The sequence below is a fragment of the Neofelis nebulosa genome, chromosome 3 (genome assembly GCF_028018385.1).
Source record: "Neofelis nebulosa isolate mNeoNeb1 chromosome 3, mNeoNeb1.pri, whole genome shotgun sequence".
In the NCBI taxonomy this organism is placed as follows: domain Eukaryota; kingdom Metazoa; phylum Chordata; class Mammalia; order Carnivora; family Felidae; genus Neofelis; species Neofelis nebulosa.
This window is the reverse complement of record NC_080784.1, coordinates 52,910,455-52,927,255: the sequence shown is the minus strand read 5'-3', so window position 1 is coordinate 52,927,255 and position 16,801 is coordinate 52,910,455. Positions and strand designations below refer to the sequence as shown.

Sequence of the window (16,801 nt, the reverse complement as noted above, 5' to 3'; positions counted from 1 at the left end):
AGTTCTGCAACAGGAAGTAGGCAGAAGTTGTTAGACGACAGCTTCAGGTCAATTTTCTAAGGGGTTAACTCAGTTGGTAAGTGCCTCTAACTTTCCCCCTTCCTCTTCCTAAAATGTGGATGGGTGGCAAAGAGAGGAAGTGTGCAGAGCTGGAACAAAGCAAGACAGGGTTCTTAGCTCTGGTTCCTAGCTCTCTACTCTCTGCAGGTGAATGACACGTCAAGAGCAAAGGGCCTTTTTCCAACCAAGCCCCATGACCGAGCTCTAAAGAAGATCTCCTTTTGGACTCCCTACCTGACTCCCACTTGGGGTAGGGCCTCATCAAGGTAGGCTGGGTAGAGTGGATTGGTAGGCACTCTCATGTTTACTTTTCTGAGCTACCTGTATGCCTTGGGGTATGGACAGAATGACACAAGAGCTCAGGGGTTGGTAGTAAAGCTGTGGCAAGTGGCTTTGGTGAGCACAGAGCCTGAACAAGCAGACCATTAGTGTTGGGCTGAATGGATTCTGATCAAACGACAGCAGCCATCTTGTAACTAGGAGGGAACTTGAAGAGAGAAGTCAGGAGTAAGTGTAACAAGGCAGAAATGTGGAAATTGTCAGGGACATTCTGTACTGGCTCAAGAGTGTCCATCCCTAGACTTTTTTTTATGTGAGAGAATAAATAGCTACCTTAATTAAAGTCATTTGGGGATGAGGGTCTCTGTTATTAGGAGCCAAATGCAATTTCTGATACTACAGTCATCTTGTTGATGACACCATTTGTTTAAAAGTTGTTTCCTAAGTCAGCTGAGAGTAGCCTCAGTGTTCTAGGAAAGCTCTGGCCATTCTCAACCCTTAGTTCTGCCTTCTTGGCCTGCCCCCTTCCTTCTCCCCAGCTTCTGCCCAGTTCCTTCCCATTGATATTTTTAAATTTGATCCTTACTCCATCTCTTTTACCTGAGATTATATGTTTGTTGGATCTCAGGCATCCTTAGTTCATTTCTTAACTGCCTGGGTTTGCCCTGTCTGTGCCACCCCCCCCCCCCCCCACCCAGCTGTCTCCAGCCCATGGTATCTGTTGGACTCGCACTTTTTTTTGGCTGTTTGTTTCTTCCATGCACTGGCCCATGGGCAGGCAAGCTTTCTGACCTTGGGCTATACTGCCCACTATTTTATTGTTATCTTATTCTTTGCTGACTGTACTCTTACCACTGCATGGTCTCCCAAGAATCATTTATTCTGCAAATATTTGTCAAGCACCTGTGATGTGCCAAGCACTGCCTGGGACAGCAGGGACAGAACCAGAAGCACCTCCTGCCTTCTTCGGAGCTCAGAAACTCCACTTTGCACATTCCACTTTGCATTTTAAGCCCTATAAATCCAGGCCATCTCATTAGCCTACTTCCCTTGTTGATAAGCTGTCTAGAAAATATTAGCAAGTGTGTGCGTGGGAGGTGGGGGGCAGGAACATATTCTAATGCTGTTTGTATTTTTTTAAACTCAGTTTCCAAGGATTTTACTTCCTATGTCAATATCAGGGTTCTTCCCATCCCAACTCTCTTTTCCTGACTTGTCACGAATGTGTCTTTCCTTTATCATCAGGCAGAAAGGGAACTATCTTTAGAAAACTTTTCTCTGTAGCTACAAGTTGAATAAGAGTATCTATATTCACAAACACAATTTATTTCCTTCTTCCTAAATCCCACCACCAGCATATACTGGCCAATCCAGAGCTCCACAGTGTTTCTGTCAATTATCCTTCCTCTCCTCAGTTTTCTCATCTCCAGTAACTAGGCAAAGGTTCTTTGTGTATGAAAGACAACATTTTAGTTTTATTCTCTTAGCAAATTTCAATACAATTACAATTCACAAATGAAACAAATACAATGTTATCGACTATAATCACCATGTTTTACATTAGATCCTCAGACCTAGATCAGAAAATTTTAACCTGGACTTTGTGAATCTTTGGGGGGCTTCTATGGGTGGGCTTCAGAGGCCCACATCCCCTGAAATTGTATGCAATATTATGTGCATATAATTATTGGACATGTGGAATATGGCAATGTACTCATTTTTTCTGGGGTGTTCTTCATGGTTTTCACCATAATTTTGAAAGGGGAGGGTATTACCTGGACAATTTTGGGAACTAATGAGTCCTTCCTTCCTTCCTTCCTTCCTTCCTTCCTTCCTTCCTTCCTTCCCTCTTGACTCATAAAATAATGCTGCTCCTTGGGAAACTGAAAGGTGTTGAAAATGGCTCTAGACTCCATACACCCTGTATGGACCCATTGTGGACCTGGAGGAACCTATGAAGGTCTTAGCTGCCTGGAATATCGGTGGCTCTTATTCTCTCTGGAGGCTACGTGCTGTAAACACTTTTCTCTGGGACATGTACTACTGACGTCATTGTTGTTTCTTTGAGCTGTTGATTGTAATATCAATTAACACTTCAAGGCTTCGGCCACAGTGCTCTCCCTGCTTTCTGCTCACTCCCTCTTAGATCTAGTTCTGGGGTCCTTGCCACTTGTAGTTTTTCTCCTGCAAAGCCCAGCCTCCACCCTGCCTGCAGACTTCACCCTATTTATCCTCTTCCTGAATCCATCACTCTTGCTGCCTGCTCCTGCCTCCAGCTCCTCACCCTGGCATAGCCTGCTTCCAGGACTGCAGACAACGCTGTTTCCTCCCCTGCAGGCCCTCCCTTCCAATTCATCCACCAGGGCTGTCACCGTTTTGAGCATTTCCTGTGATTTCTATTTTTTTCTCCTTTTGCCCCTTAATCTGTTTTTCCCTGCTTCCCTCCCCCTCCCACACACAGCTGGAATGCCTCCTCTGCTTTCTTGCCCTGCTTCCTCCTGAAATCCCCTAACACCCCTCCCCCATCCTTTGCTGCCCCAAACCAATCCCACAATAGCACTGACTAGTGCTGTGGGCCCTGGGGTTTGCTGGGCCAGAAAAGTGGTTCACCCTCTTGTCTCTGTGCTCACCAAGACTACCCACCATAGCTTGGCAGCTGGGCCCTGAGCTCTTGCATGATCCTGTCTATACGCATGGCAGCTTGGTCACCTGGGAAAGCTGACTCAGAGTCCCCTCCAATACACTCTGCCCAGCATACCTTGGTGAGGTTCTTCCCCAGTGGAAGTGGGGTAGGGAGTCCAAGAAGAGGTCTCTCTTAGAGCTCGGTCATGGGGCTTGGCTGGACAGAAGCCCTCTGCTGCTTGAGTGTCTCTCACCTTATCTTGGCTGCACCCCCTCAGCCACCAGAATTCCTCCCACTGGACCTCAAGCTAGGAACTGAATGTGGAAAGCTGGAAAGCAAGCCTTATTTGCTGTCTTCCAGCTCTGCCCCCTTACTCTCTCTGCCCCTTTCCCCCCACTATTCCTTGCATCCAGAAAGGTCAGGCTCCTCTCTTCTTTTATGCCCTTTTAATCAAGTATTGGGGCAAAGGCTGTCTTCCTTCTACCATGACACAGGTTTAGAATTGTGTGGCCAGTCTGCTTCATGTGGTAAGGAGGACCTAAATGGATTCAGGCCACCCTGTCTCTGGGCCAGGTCTGGAGTCCTTCCTTGCTCGTCTGTTTAGGAGGTCATATCCTCTCCCCCTCCACTTAGGGAGAGAAACCTCATGATTTTACCAGGAGGAAAGCAATGAAGGACAAACTGATATATGCAACTATGTGTATCGGCTGATTATTAATCCTTTGTCCCACATCTGAGGGCCTGTGTTACATTCTCCCCTCTCCAACCCTCACCGGCAGGTAGGAATGAGGCAGTTGTCCCATGTTGGGGGTAGAGTGGGAGGATCTGGGAGGGGCTTGAGGGCCACCCTCCCCACCCAAAGAGTCTTCTGAACTCAGAAACCCAGCTTTGGAATCCAGAAAATGCAGGATACTCACTGGTCCTGCTCCCTGGTGGGTCCAAGTCCCTTTCTATTTCAAATGACAGAAACCTCAGCTCAGGACAGAATTGTTGGCTCACATAACTAAAGAATCTGGCTTTCCAGTTTGGGTTCTGGTTTTAGGCCCTGCTGAATCCAGGGGCTCAACCAGCTCCACCAGTCGACTCATGGCAAGACCAGATTATCGAGGCCTCACTGACACAGGGTCAGTGCCAGGAAGAGGCCACCTGCTCCTGGGAAACCGCACGGGCCCCACACTGAATGTGACCAACTGTCTGGTTAGCTGGGGGACAGAGGGTGGCAAATGGGTCCCAGCATTTGAGGGGGCAGGTTCAATGTTAAAACCAAGACAGTCCCAGGGTGTTGGTTAAGTCTGTTGGTTAAGCATGGGCTCAGGTCATTATCTCATGGTTCGTGGGTTGGAACCCCATGTCAAGCTCTTCAGTGTGGAGCTTGCTTGGGATTCTCTCTCTCTCTCTCTCTCTCTCTCTCTCTCTCTCTCTCTGCCTGTCCCCCCTCTCACAATGAATAAATAAACTTAAAAAAATATTAAAAGGTAAATGACATTTAACTTGGTAAATATAGATGAAAAGCATTTCAAGTAGAGAGAACAGCATGGGAAGAAAAAAAAACCCTGTGGGATTTCCCTCTTTTTAGGGGATGGTGTTGGCAGAATGTTGCATGGGATGTATTTATTACGGGGTTCTGAATGGTCAGGGTTTGCACCTCCTCTGCTCGTTTGCTCTCACTCTCGAAATAAAGCATTAAAAAAAAATAAAACTAGGCAAGATGTCCCCAGTAAGCTGGGACAGTTGGTCACCTTGGCCTGCAATGACATCTGCTTCTTATTTCCCCACTATTTTTTTCCAGACTGGGATACTGTCCTCCTTTTCTTCACTTACCTGTTCTTAGATCTAACGTAGGGAACCCAAGTTTGCCTTTGCCACTTTTGGCCTCTTAAGCTTCTGCGGAGGGGGACTTTGGGTTCTGCTGTTGAGGTACCTGGTTCCAGAGCTGTGTCTGTGCCGCTTTATCCTCAATCCACCGGCTCCCTAAATAAAGCCATGTCAGATGCACTCCTGGGCGGTGCACCTGTTCCCGCCCAGAAGATGACCCTTCCCACCGCCCCTCACCCCTTCCTCCAAAACTGCTCCTCCTTCTGCAACCTCGCTGGATGAGTAGACAGTGCCACCTCCCACCCAAGTCCCTGAGCCTGAAACCCAAGCGCCACGCAGGACCTCGTCCTCCCTTGCAGCGCCCTCCACAGCCCGCCTGTTGGTCACCAGTCCCTCTGGTGCCTTCTCAGCCTCTGCGGGATCAGTCCACAGCAATTGACCTTCACTCACCAATTACCGTCCTGCTCTCCCAGGCCCCATTCTCCCTACTGTTGTCAGAGGGGTCTTTCTAAAATATTAGGATGACATCCTCGAAGGCTCTTCTCGAATTCCCAAGCTTTCTCCCTCTGCTGCAACTTTGCACATACTCCCCCATCCTAAATGCCCTGAGCAGAGCAGGGATGGCAAGTGTCTGGTACTTCTCTGGCCCATCTCTGCCTTGATGCTATGGCAACATTGCTAGCTGATTGCAACACACAGGAAGCCTGGGCACCTTTCCTCCAGTCCTTCCACCTGCCCACCTGGTTGTTCAGAATTGGCACCAAGGCCATATCTATTTGTCATGCTGGTCCTAACTTCTTCCTTCTCTGGTTAATCCTTAAATTGTCCTTTAGGTCTCAACTCAGGAGGCTGCATGTCACCTCTGTCAGGAAGTCTTCCCTGATTTGCTGTTCCTCTTAATCTGCTTTTGGTCACACCCTGTGTATAATATATCTATATCTATATCTATATCTATATATCTCAGAACATTTTTTATGTTACATTTTAATGATGTCCTTGCTTGTCACACTAAAATGTGAACTTTTTGAAGGTTCATGAAATGTCGCTGCAATCTTCATATTTCCAGGACCCAGCATGGACCCTGGTACCCACTAGATGCTCAGAAATCTTTGATGGGTACACATATGAGTGAACAAATGGGTGATTGAATGAATGAATAACCTGGTATGGCCAGGTTGTTTTGAAGGTGAATGAATCAAAAGTTCATTAAGCCTCCTTGAAAAGGAAAATCGATTTGCTTCTCCCTTCCCTGTAGCTGCAAGAGAAGGTCATGCTTCTCAGAGACTTGCCAAGAGATGAAGTTGAACCTGTTTGTTTCAATCAATGAGGCTGGAAAGCAAGCAGTTGCCTCACCTTCCTGTGAGGAGCAGTGTGAGTCATATATGCCCTCACCTTTCATAGTCCACATATCTAGGCCACCCTGGGTCCTTCAGCTCATTCTCCTGGGTCCTAAATTTTTTTTCTAACATGTGCCTGTATATGTGTGCATGCACATGTGTGTGTACGTCTGTGTGTGTGTGTTTATGTATATGCAGCATCTTGCCAGTTATTTGAGTGCAGGTACATTCAGCAGGGAATGACCAGTAAGTTCCCTCAGCTTCTTGGTCTCATGTGTGCTTGGTCTCATGCTGGGAAGGAGCCTTCATGGTGAACTGTGACTGCTGCTAGCCTGATCTTCGGTACTTAGGATCCATTTCTCTTTTTATTTCAAAAACCCAGTTGGATATTGAGAATTCTAACTCAAAATGATGTTATTTTCTAGAAGAATGCCAGAAGAAAGGGGCAGTCAGCCACTTGAGCATATGTTGCAATGTTAAGCTTTTGCCTGGGTCTTCAAGGAGTGACAGAAGGGTCTTTGCCTATGCTGCAGGCCAGGTTCTGCTTGAAGGCTCCCCTTTTCACTGCAGAGTTGCTGTCTCAGAGGTTTCCAGAGAGGCTCTCTCTGCCCAGAAATAGGCTGCAAGAAGCAGAAAAGCCCTTGGAGGCAGCAGAATGCTGGGGAACGTGGCAATGCTGGGGGACGTGGTGACATTGAAGAATGCAGTGACAGTGGAGAACACTGACCTTGGGGACATGGTGATGCTGGGGGACACGGTGACCCTCCTTGCCCCTCTCTCAGTCCCTTCGTAAGGGCCAAGAAGGATGTGCATTATTATAAGCGAAAATGGAAATCAAGTAGGAAGAAAAGTTAGTCCTGCAGGAAGACATGCCTGGTTAACAGCTTATGACCACTGCAGGGATGTTTGTGGGAGGTCTAAGAAAGCAGCTTAAAGGGATTAGCTGGGAGGGAGGAGTTTGAAGAACCTAATTACAAAGTTTGTACCAGAGATGAGAGTGGATTAAAAGGTCTCTTTGTGCTCCAAGATTTTGAAAATGAGAGAAGAGTTCTTTCCCTAAGATGAATGCGGATAAATAGAGAGTAAAGGTAAGAAAGGGAGATGGGGGCACCACTGAGCCGTAAGTAGGATTAATGGCTGTAGCAGGGAAGATCATGTTTACTTGCCGTGTGCACATTTATGAGGATCCTGCTATGGTCTGAACCACGTGGAAGCAGGGAAGACTCCTCACTTGGTCATGATTCATCAAGTATCAGCTTACTGACAGGATTGAGCGTTGTTATGAGTTCTGTGAAATATGGGTGTTATTAATTGGTATGTATTTCCTGGGCCCCTGATCTGTGTCAAGCATGGGGCTTGGAGCCCTGGGCAGTACAGATTTGCCTCCCAGGCTTGGGGTACTTGGCCAGAAGGGAATACAGGCCCAGAATATTGGAAATATCGGGGGGAGCTATACTGAAAACGGAGGTTGCCCCGGACTAGGGATCTGGTGCAGGCTCCACAAAGGAGGTAAGCCAAGGCAGGGTGCAGAAGGATAGGGGCTGCCATGCAGGGAGAGCCTCTGAGCCAGGCAGCCTGATGGGAGTGGAGAATTCCTGCAGGAAAGAAACAGGAGCTGAGGCTCAAGGGGCAGCCAGAAGCAAGCCTGAGAAGCCCTTTAATTGTGGGGATAAATGGCCCAAGCTTCTTCTTCAGACACTGGGGAATCAATTGAAGGATTTGGAGCATAGGAAATGTCTAGGTAAAAACTAGGTTTTAGGACAACTTGACTGGCAGGTGCACAGAACAGAGCAGGGTGATCTGGACAGGAAGAGCCTGTGGGAGGCTTTTACAAGGGTCCCGGGCAAGACAATGGGGGTTCCCCTGAGGTGGGAATAGAAATGAACAGTTTGACAAATGGGCTTGATCCTATCAAAGCTAGGCTAAGCCACCAATCTTCCACATCGATAGAAGTGGGCTGGGGTATTCTCCCATAGGGTTTATTACACATCTTCCAAAGACTTTGGAGGGATGCAAGGAGGGGGACATTCTTTTTACATTAATGCAAACATTACCATATAATAAAGAAAAGACATGGTGGCATCCTCTTTGGGCTACAAGTCTCCTCGTCTACCCTCCCATCTCTGAGTGGTTTGTGACCAAGGGATTCTGCTCACCTGGTACCTAGAAGATGTGAATCCAGATTGCTGGGAATCCCTCCAGGGTTACACACAAAACCTTGCACTGAGAGAGCAGGCAAGGTACCCAAGTCTCCTGAATGCCCGTCCCATGTTCTTATGCCTGTGTTATATGGTCTTCTCTTTACTCACCTCTTTAGGAGACAAGCTCTAAAGTATTAAAGGAGTTCAAGGTGGTAGAAGAGGGTAAGAGAAACAACAAGAGGAAGGAAAGGAAGAAGAATTTATTGATGCTTACTCTATGCCAGGTGTTCTGTATGTGTAAACTCAGTTAATCATTATAGTCATTATGCAGAGTGAACATGGCTGCATCTTAGAGGTGAGATCCATCAAGATGAAGATTATGTCATTAACCTCCTGGGTATTAAGTGGGGAGTTGGGATTTGAATTCGTATCTGTCTGGTGCCAAACCTTTGGCCTTCCTACTATTCCTGTCAAAATGGGTTAACCAGCTTCTATGTAGCCGAGTGGAACAAATTTGGGATGGCCAGGAGGCGCCTCTCTAACAAAGGAGCGAGAAATTCAAACTCTTGCAGGTTGCTCTCTGACTCTCCTCTTCCTCTGATCCCTTTCAGCTGCCTGGACCTCCACGCCATGAACAGCACCCTGAGAGATGCCCAGGCCCCGAGCCACCGGGAGTGCCTACTGCCTTCTGTGGCCCGGACTCCCTCTGTCACCCAGATCACACCAGCCAAGAAGATAACCTTCCTCAAGAGAGGGGATCCCCGGTTTGCTGGGGTTCGCTTGGCTGTTGACCAGCGTGCTTTCAAGAGCTTCGGTGCTCTGATGGATGAGCTCTCTCAGCGCATGCCTCTTTCCTTTGGGGTGCGCTCTGTCACTACGCCCCGGGGCCTGCATGGCCTCAGTGCCCTGGAACAGCTGGAAGATGGTGGCTGCTACCTCTGCTCTGATAAGAAGCCCCCCAAAACACCCAGTGGACCAGGCTGGCCACAAGGGGGAACCTTATCTGCTCAGCAGTCAAGGGAATTTGAAAGCCGGGGTGAGGCACCAGGAACATCCTCTTCCTGCAAGGGTCCTAAGGCCCCAAGAAGGATCATGCTGATTAAGAATGGGGACCCTAGGTTCCAGAAGACAGTGGTTCTCAGTCACAGAAATACAAGGAACCTGACGGCCTTTCTCAGCAAAGCCTCAGATCTTCTGCACTTTCCTGTGAAACAGGTGTATACAACCAGTGGAGAAAAGGTAGGCTGTCTGGGTATGATATTTCCTCTAAAAAGTTCTTTGGTGTTCAGATCGAAATACTTTGATGGAATGGGGAAGTTATCCCTTAAAATGAAACACAGATTGCCCTGCTATTAATTAAAGGTGAATAGAGACATGCAGTCAAACAAGCAATTATTATTTATATTCTGGCTACCATTTAGTGAGCACTTAGTAAGTGCCAGACACCAGGCCTTGCACATTTTTATTATTTCCTCATCCACTCCTTCTGTTATCCAATCCCACCTATTTCGGTGAGAATTCAGTGCAGAACATGAAAACTACTCAAAGTACCTTTAGCAGAAAGCAATCTAATCCAGGGCATCAGGGGATTTCTAAATCTTTAAACAATTGGAGGCATGAGCTCTGAGCTGGTCTGCAGGAAGCTACTACCCTGCTTGAAGCTACCGTGATTATTGAATTGAAGAGTACTTCTCTGCAGTGGCATCCAAGTTTGTAAAGCTGGGATCAGGAAACTGCCACAGCTGCATGTTGACATTCTTGACATGCAGGAAAACTGGGGTGCCGAGTCCAGACACTGCTGTCTGGGCTACTGTAGCCGTCTGGTACCCACACATTTGCTTTGCAACAACAACAAGAATCAAGAAGAGATAGTGTCTGTCTCACTTGCTTTCCCAGACTTGATCAAGTACATCTAATTGATGGAGAACCCAATCTTCATACAGTCCTAACTTTAAAGAAGGCTAGTGAATGTAATTTTTGCCTTTCCAGATTCTGCAGAACATAAATGTGCACTGTAGGTGGGCGTGATGGGGGGAGGAGGTGGATTGATCTAATCCACAGTCTCCCCATAATCCACTCCTATCACTATTTAACACCTGTATATACTACTCTGCCACTACTTAAATTTATAAGCAGCATCTACAGCAACAGGTTCTCACCTAAGAATGTAACTGTCTTTCCTACAGTCAGAACATATGCACTTTCTCCCCAACTCTGAGTCACATCAGGGTCACATTAGAACTGTACCATCCATCCTCTGGGCACAAGCCCACCTTGTAACCTCTGTGTTAAGATTTAGCTATCAAGTCCACAACCACCAAAATACCTTGTATAAAGTGCCAGATGGAGGCAAAGGCAAAACATAGAAAATTGTTTCACACCTACCAAAGCTGTGAAGAAAACCAGGTTATCTACTGCAAGGCCATTGATGGTATTAGGTTTCCTTCTACTGTCCATTTTCTGTGTTCCCTCTGACCTCTGCCAGCACCTCAGCTTAATGTGGTTATGGATGTGGTAGAGTGACTGAACCATTTCTACAATCTAAATTACGGTGCATTTACTATTTGCTAGCATGTGCTGTATCTTTCCTGTGGACTCTGAGCCCTTGGAGGTTCTTCATGAACTGCTGGGTTAACTTTTACCACTGAATATGACAGCTACAGAAAGCACACAAGGGATTCCCTGAGCAATAGATGACTTTTCCCCAATCCTATTGCATTACAGCAGCCCTATTTCCCCTTGATAATCAGAATCAATCATCCCATTCAACACAGAAACCCCTTGTTGCCTTGTGGTTCATTGTTGCAAGAATCACCATATGGCCAGGTAAGGGATCCTTTAAACTTTCAACTGCACTGTCTCAACTTTCAACTTCACTGACCCACTGTTGTGTCTCCTGGTTGGAACATTTCCCCTTAGATTCAGAGACTTCCAAACTAGCAGAGCCTGAAGTTGTTGGAATGGGAAACAAAATGTTTTCAGTTAGGTCATAGGTGTAACAGTGAGAGGAACTGCTCTCATTCCCACCTTTAATTTCCAGGCATCTGTTGCCTATGGAGAAACAGCACTATACTGTATATTGGTTGCCAGTCAAGAGCACGTATAACATCCTGCAAGACAATGCCTCAACGTCGTAAATTGATACCTTTCAGCTGGTGCTCAAACTGAGCTTCCCGTAGAATGATCCACTGTTCTATAAGTTATAGCTACTTTGGGGCAATGGTATATATGTCTACACAGTGAATTAAATGTGTGTTAGTGCATTGGCTCACTTCTTTTGCTATAAAATCAGTTCTTTGGATAGAACTAATCTTCATGGATTATGGCAATGATGAGTAAGGTATTTAGTAAGTCCAAGGATGGTGATACTAGAAGGATGCTGGGAAGGAAGAAAATATATAAGCAAAATCAGTGTCTTTTCCAATGAGTACACATTTCCATCATGGGGGGGAGGGGTGGGTTCAATGTTATTATCTTCACAAGAGATGGCTGGCTGAATACCTCAAGGTATGTTGCAAATTGCAAGTATTTTGGCATAAGTTTAGCATGGATCTCTGTTCTTGGCAGATTGGAGCCTCAGCAGAGTTGGCAGTCAGATCCACATGAATAAGGTAGTTTATGTTTCTAGTTCATGTTTACTTTGCCACTTTGTTTGAGCCAATTGAGCACAACTTGGGGTGGTTGGAGGAAGATAATGACTAATATCCATTGTACAGGTCATTTGTCCACATGATTATAACCTTCTGGTGAGCATACAATGGGACACAAATGTTCTCACTCTCTGGGCGCAGATTCCTCTCCAGAGTTCCTTGTCACTAAGCCTCCAGTCCTACTCCTTCCAAGTCCCTGATTCTCATATTGAACTGCTAATCACTGCCCATAAATTGCCATAGAACCTCCTTCCCTTGCTCCTTCCATGAAAAGTAGCCAATCAACAACATTGTTCCTTATACTTTCCTTCACCACTGCCCTTAATGCCCCCCTAAGTGGGTCTGTCATGCTGCAGCGGTCAATTTTTGACTTGTGTCAGCATACCCTGTGAAACCATCTGAAAGCCAGAATCAAATATTTTCATCTTCAGTTAACTGGTCATAGGGAACTTCCCCAGGAAGTTGTAGGTGTGTGAGGAGGAGAGATGGCAATGCAACAGAAGCACGTGAACTGAGAGTGTGGTTCATGCAATTTACATATGCCTTCAGTGCAAACATCTGGAGCCTGATATAGTACATGTCACCACCACCTGATGATGGAGTGCTGCTTTGACATACCTGCTTTGTGGCTTGATGGATCATACAATAACCATTTCATTTGTATTTCAACAACTAGCAGAATCAGTTTCTGCATCTGATGTTTGACTACAAGAGGAAAAGATTCTTTTACAGTAGTAGTAGAAGCACCCAGGTCCTCTGGCCATCCCAGAACTGAGAGCTTAGACCTTAAGCTTGCCATTCTCTTTAAGTCAGAGAAGTCAGCCTACTGTATAATCCTTTCAGCCCTCATTATCAAGGCAGCCAGGGATAGTCAAAATCCTGCTCTCAGTAAGCACTACATTCTACTATCAGAGGTGATCATTCAAGAATCTGTTTTACCACTTTGTGCCATAGGCCACCAGTGTCCCATTGTAACCAGATTATCACTGCCTTTAAACCCAATCAGGTCAGATAATCAGATAACTAATCCTAGATTCCCATTCTTGAGTGTCTATTGCATGTAACAATCTCTGATACTGCACTTTTAATCAGCTATGATTCAGTACAGGAAACAAAATCCTCTGTAGGTATCGTAAGCACGAAGAAATTATACACAGAGAGTTTTGTGTTTAAAGATTGGGAAGCTGCAGGAGCATACATTTGATTTCTGGAACTAGTTCCGAGAACATCATTGACCTATCTGGGTAGATACCTCTCACACAATCAAGCAAGTGGGTTTTTGGGGGGCTGTCACTAGAATAATTGAGTTCAGTATCAGCTCACCACTGCTGTGGTCCAGGATCAGGCAGGTGATATGCCACTACTGTCTATTGGTATCCAGAAAGCTGGTGACTAGGTACTGGAACAATGAGTGTGACTTTTGCCATCTCAGCTGCACATGCTCCTTTGTACCTTTGACTTTTTTTTCTTGTGACAACAATCAAAATAAAAAAAAAGATGGCCTCTGCTTCATTGTCATTTTCCATACCTTGGACAAGTGCATCTAATCGTTGGAAACTATTTCGTGGTTAGAATTATAGCTGCAAAGGAGTCTAGGGAGATTTGTATGCTCTGCAGTACTGGAAATTATAGCAGAAAGAGTAAAATAGATATTGACTAATTTAGGACATGACATCTGCACAAACTCATGAGGAGGTTAATGTCATTCTTTTATTTGCATGGGTAAGAAAATTGGGGCACAAAGGCTAAGTAGTTTGCTCATGGTTGCACGGCTGGCAAATGATACAGTCAGCATTGATGATTTAAGAGTCATCATGTAAGAAAACTTTTAAATTATGGCACATTGCTATGTACTATCATGTGCTACATGCAGAGTACACAGAGAAATAAGTCTAGGTCCCTGCTTTCAATTAGCTACAGTTTAGAGGGAAGGGTGAGAGGGAGAGGTACAAACATAAGTTAGTTGGAGAAAAAAATATTAGTGTAATTTCATATAGAATTACTGCACAACTATTAGAGTTTCTGTTAACAAAAGGATGTTGTATCTCCCCAGCGCAGGCTTGGGTCATAACTCAGTTTTCAGGTCCTCAACTGGATTAACACTTTCAATAACTCTCCTTTTGTGTGTGTGGATCCTAAACCTCAACCTCTTTCCAGAATGGGAGCATCATTTAGCACTCAATTATTTTTTTCCCCTTAGAAAAGTCTGATTTCCTAGAAACATGACTACATCTATAAATTGATAGACTTGGGTCATGTTTGTATTTTTGTGATTGACTAGAGCTCCAAATCAACCAAGAAATGTACCCAGTAGTTTGAAACAAACTTCTAATTAACTAGGTTGAAAGATCTGATGTACAGCTAATTTAATGTCATTTGTGGAGACAGGATGCAAAAGGTCTTTTTTTTTCCATTTCCTTGTTAATGAACATACCCTTCTAATTTGAGAAAATAAAAAAGAACATATAAAGCCCTTTGAAGATGAAACTAAATACCCCAACACTGCTACTTACAATATAATGTCATAAATAGTGCAACGTCTCACATACGCAGGGGCCTCAGGCCCACGTGAGATTTTTCTAAAAGCAGGGTCCTGTTTCCTGGAATGCAATATTGCCTGATAGGTACCCAGCCCAGGATGTCCTGGGGTGGGTGGGAAAGGATGACACAAGCCTCTGGGCAGGAGCCTAGAAAACCAATGGAGAAGCCTGGAAGAGAAGGACTACCTGTAGAGAGAACAGCCTTGCCCTTTTCCACTCCAGAAGGGTTGAAGGGTTCAAGATTATATTGGAAAGCACAAAAAGGACCCAGGAGAGAACTCTGTGTGGGAAAAGAGTGAGATAGTAAATCAGATCTCCATAAGGAAGATGTAGGACCTTCTGGTTGCTTTAAAAAAATACGTATTCTGGAGGGTGCAAGTGCAAGCAGGGAAGTGGGCCAAAGATTTCTTGAAGTGTTTCCCACCTGAGACATCCAGAATAGTCCCTAAACCACAGGCCTCATTCGAGGTGGAGGGAGAGGGTGTAGGTAGAAAGGAAGGTCATAGTGGTAGGACATCAGGCCCTAGCTAGTTATGGAGGTATTATGGCAAGTGGATAGGATCCTTTCCTTGAATCAGAATTCTGGGGTGAGATGTGCAAACCTCAGGAAAGGTCCAGTGTGAGGGGATTTTTCCGGTACCTATGTCTCCTCGGGAAGAAGGTGGGTTTTGCAAGCTAGGCTTCCTAAAACTCAACACTCTCCTTCTTCAGGTGGACTCTTGGAATGGTCTACTGCACAGCCCCTCGGTGCTAGTATGTGCTGGTTATGAGTCCTTCAAACCTCTGGCAATGGAAGATTCCAGAAGATATGGGATTGAAACTTTATCTGGGCAGACTTCAAGAAATAAAACTGGTGAGTTAGTTTTGGAGTTTCTTCAATTTTTCACTGGATAGTGGTTCAGTAGGACTGGGAAGATATCCCTTCCAGATAATTTTAAAAACCTGCCTTTTGGCCCCAATTTTGGAGTATGCTAGTTGTTTTGGGTAACTCTTGCCTTTTCCTCTTTATTATCATCATCAACCTTAATCAGGCTGAACATTTGACTGGGGTATGGAGAAAGGAGCCTGGTATTTAAGAAAACAGGAATTAGGAGATCTTGAACTTTAAGTTTCCAGGATCTAAAATAAACTTTATTAAGGACCATGGTGGGCATGACCATAGGTGTGCGGCATTTGCATCTTTCAAGAGTCATGACTTCTTTAGACAACAGTGGAAGCCAAATGACCTAAAACTAATGATAACCATCAATCATGCATCCATTCATCAATCTATACATCCAACTGTATATCCCTCCAAAAAGCTTACTATTTCCAGAGTCAAAGGGTTGTTATTTAAAAAACACATGATTTTAAAAGTATAACTAACAACTGTAGATTGAAATTTCAACAACATTATTGGAATAGAAATGGGCAAATTTGGTGAATAAACAAAATAATATCCACTGTGAAAATCTGTTAAGAAATGACAATAATGATTTTGGTGATCGCTGCATGCCAGGTGCTAGAGGTACAAAGACCTATTAGCCACAGACCCCCCTTTGGAGGAGCCCTCAGTCTCATTAGGTGCTTATGGAAGAGGAAAGCTTGGAAAAACCTTCCGTCCAGATGGACTCAAGTGGGGAGATCTGTTCTTTTGCTGGCTGTAGCCTCAGCCCCCACTAGTCTTTTCCTTTTGCCATGCATTAGTTCAAGAGATGAAATGAGAAAGTACTAAGGGCTTTATTCTTTCTTGGTATCCCTTCTTTCTTCTCTTTCTTTCTCTTTTCAAGGCTAGGGTGCAGGGTTGACTATCAGGACTTGCTATTGTGTGTCCAGGTCTTTCCTTGAAATCATGGATCAACCCGAAAGCTTGATGAGTGTTAGGATGATAAATCACCCTTAATAATTGAAAAGCATTTTACAGTTTCCAGTCAGGCACCTGTGCAGCAGCTTATTGATTTTGCTTTCTGTGTCGGGGGTGGGCATGAGCAGGGCCAGGAATTAGCTCTGGGCACTGCTGCTCTGCCTACCAACTCTGCTATCTACCAAGAACCTACTTTGTGCTAGAACGTCTACAGAAAGTTTTATAGGCACTGCCTTGCATCATCAAAACAAACCTACTGTTATTCTTATTTTACAACTCAGTAAAGAGGCTCTGCCAAAAACTACACAGTAAGGAAGTGGCAGAGTTGAGATTGAATTCAGACTTCAATTTCATCTCACTAGGCTTTGTTGGTTCACAAACTACAGACTGGATATTCATTCTAGAGTGGTTTCTGCCCTTACTTTGTGTTTTGGGAGGTGGTAGGGGTGTTGAGGTGATGAAAGGCTCATGGCCAGCCTTTATTCTCTTACTCTGAAGCTCCCCCTAGTAGCT

At 45.2% G+C, this 16,801-nt stretch overlaps 1 protein-coding gene across 5 annotated transcripts in view; it reads left to right on the top strand.

The window, feature by feature from the left end:
- Positions 1 to 16,801, top strand: part of RP1L1 (RP1 like 1) — a 48,740-nt gene that overhangs the window by 26,232 nt on the left and 5,707 nt on the right. For 2 of the 5 annotated variants that reach the window (XM_058720825.1, XM_058720824.1), the window contains exons 2-4: positions 6,033 to 6,148; positions 8,867 to 9,494; positions 15,157 to 15,298. In XM_058720825.1, coding sequence (XP_058576808.1) covers positions 8,886 to 9,494; positions 15,157 to 15,298 — 751 coding nt within the window. In that variant the 5' untranslated portion in view covers positions 6,033 to 6,148; positions 8,867 to 8,885. Of the gene's footprint in view, positions 1 to 6,032; positions 6,149 to 8,866; positions 9,495 to 15,156; positions 15,299 to 16,801 lie in introns of those variants that run through there. The other 3 variants (XM_058720822.1, XM_058720823.1, XM_058720826.1) reach the window with 2 other exon arrangements.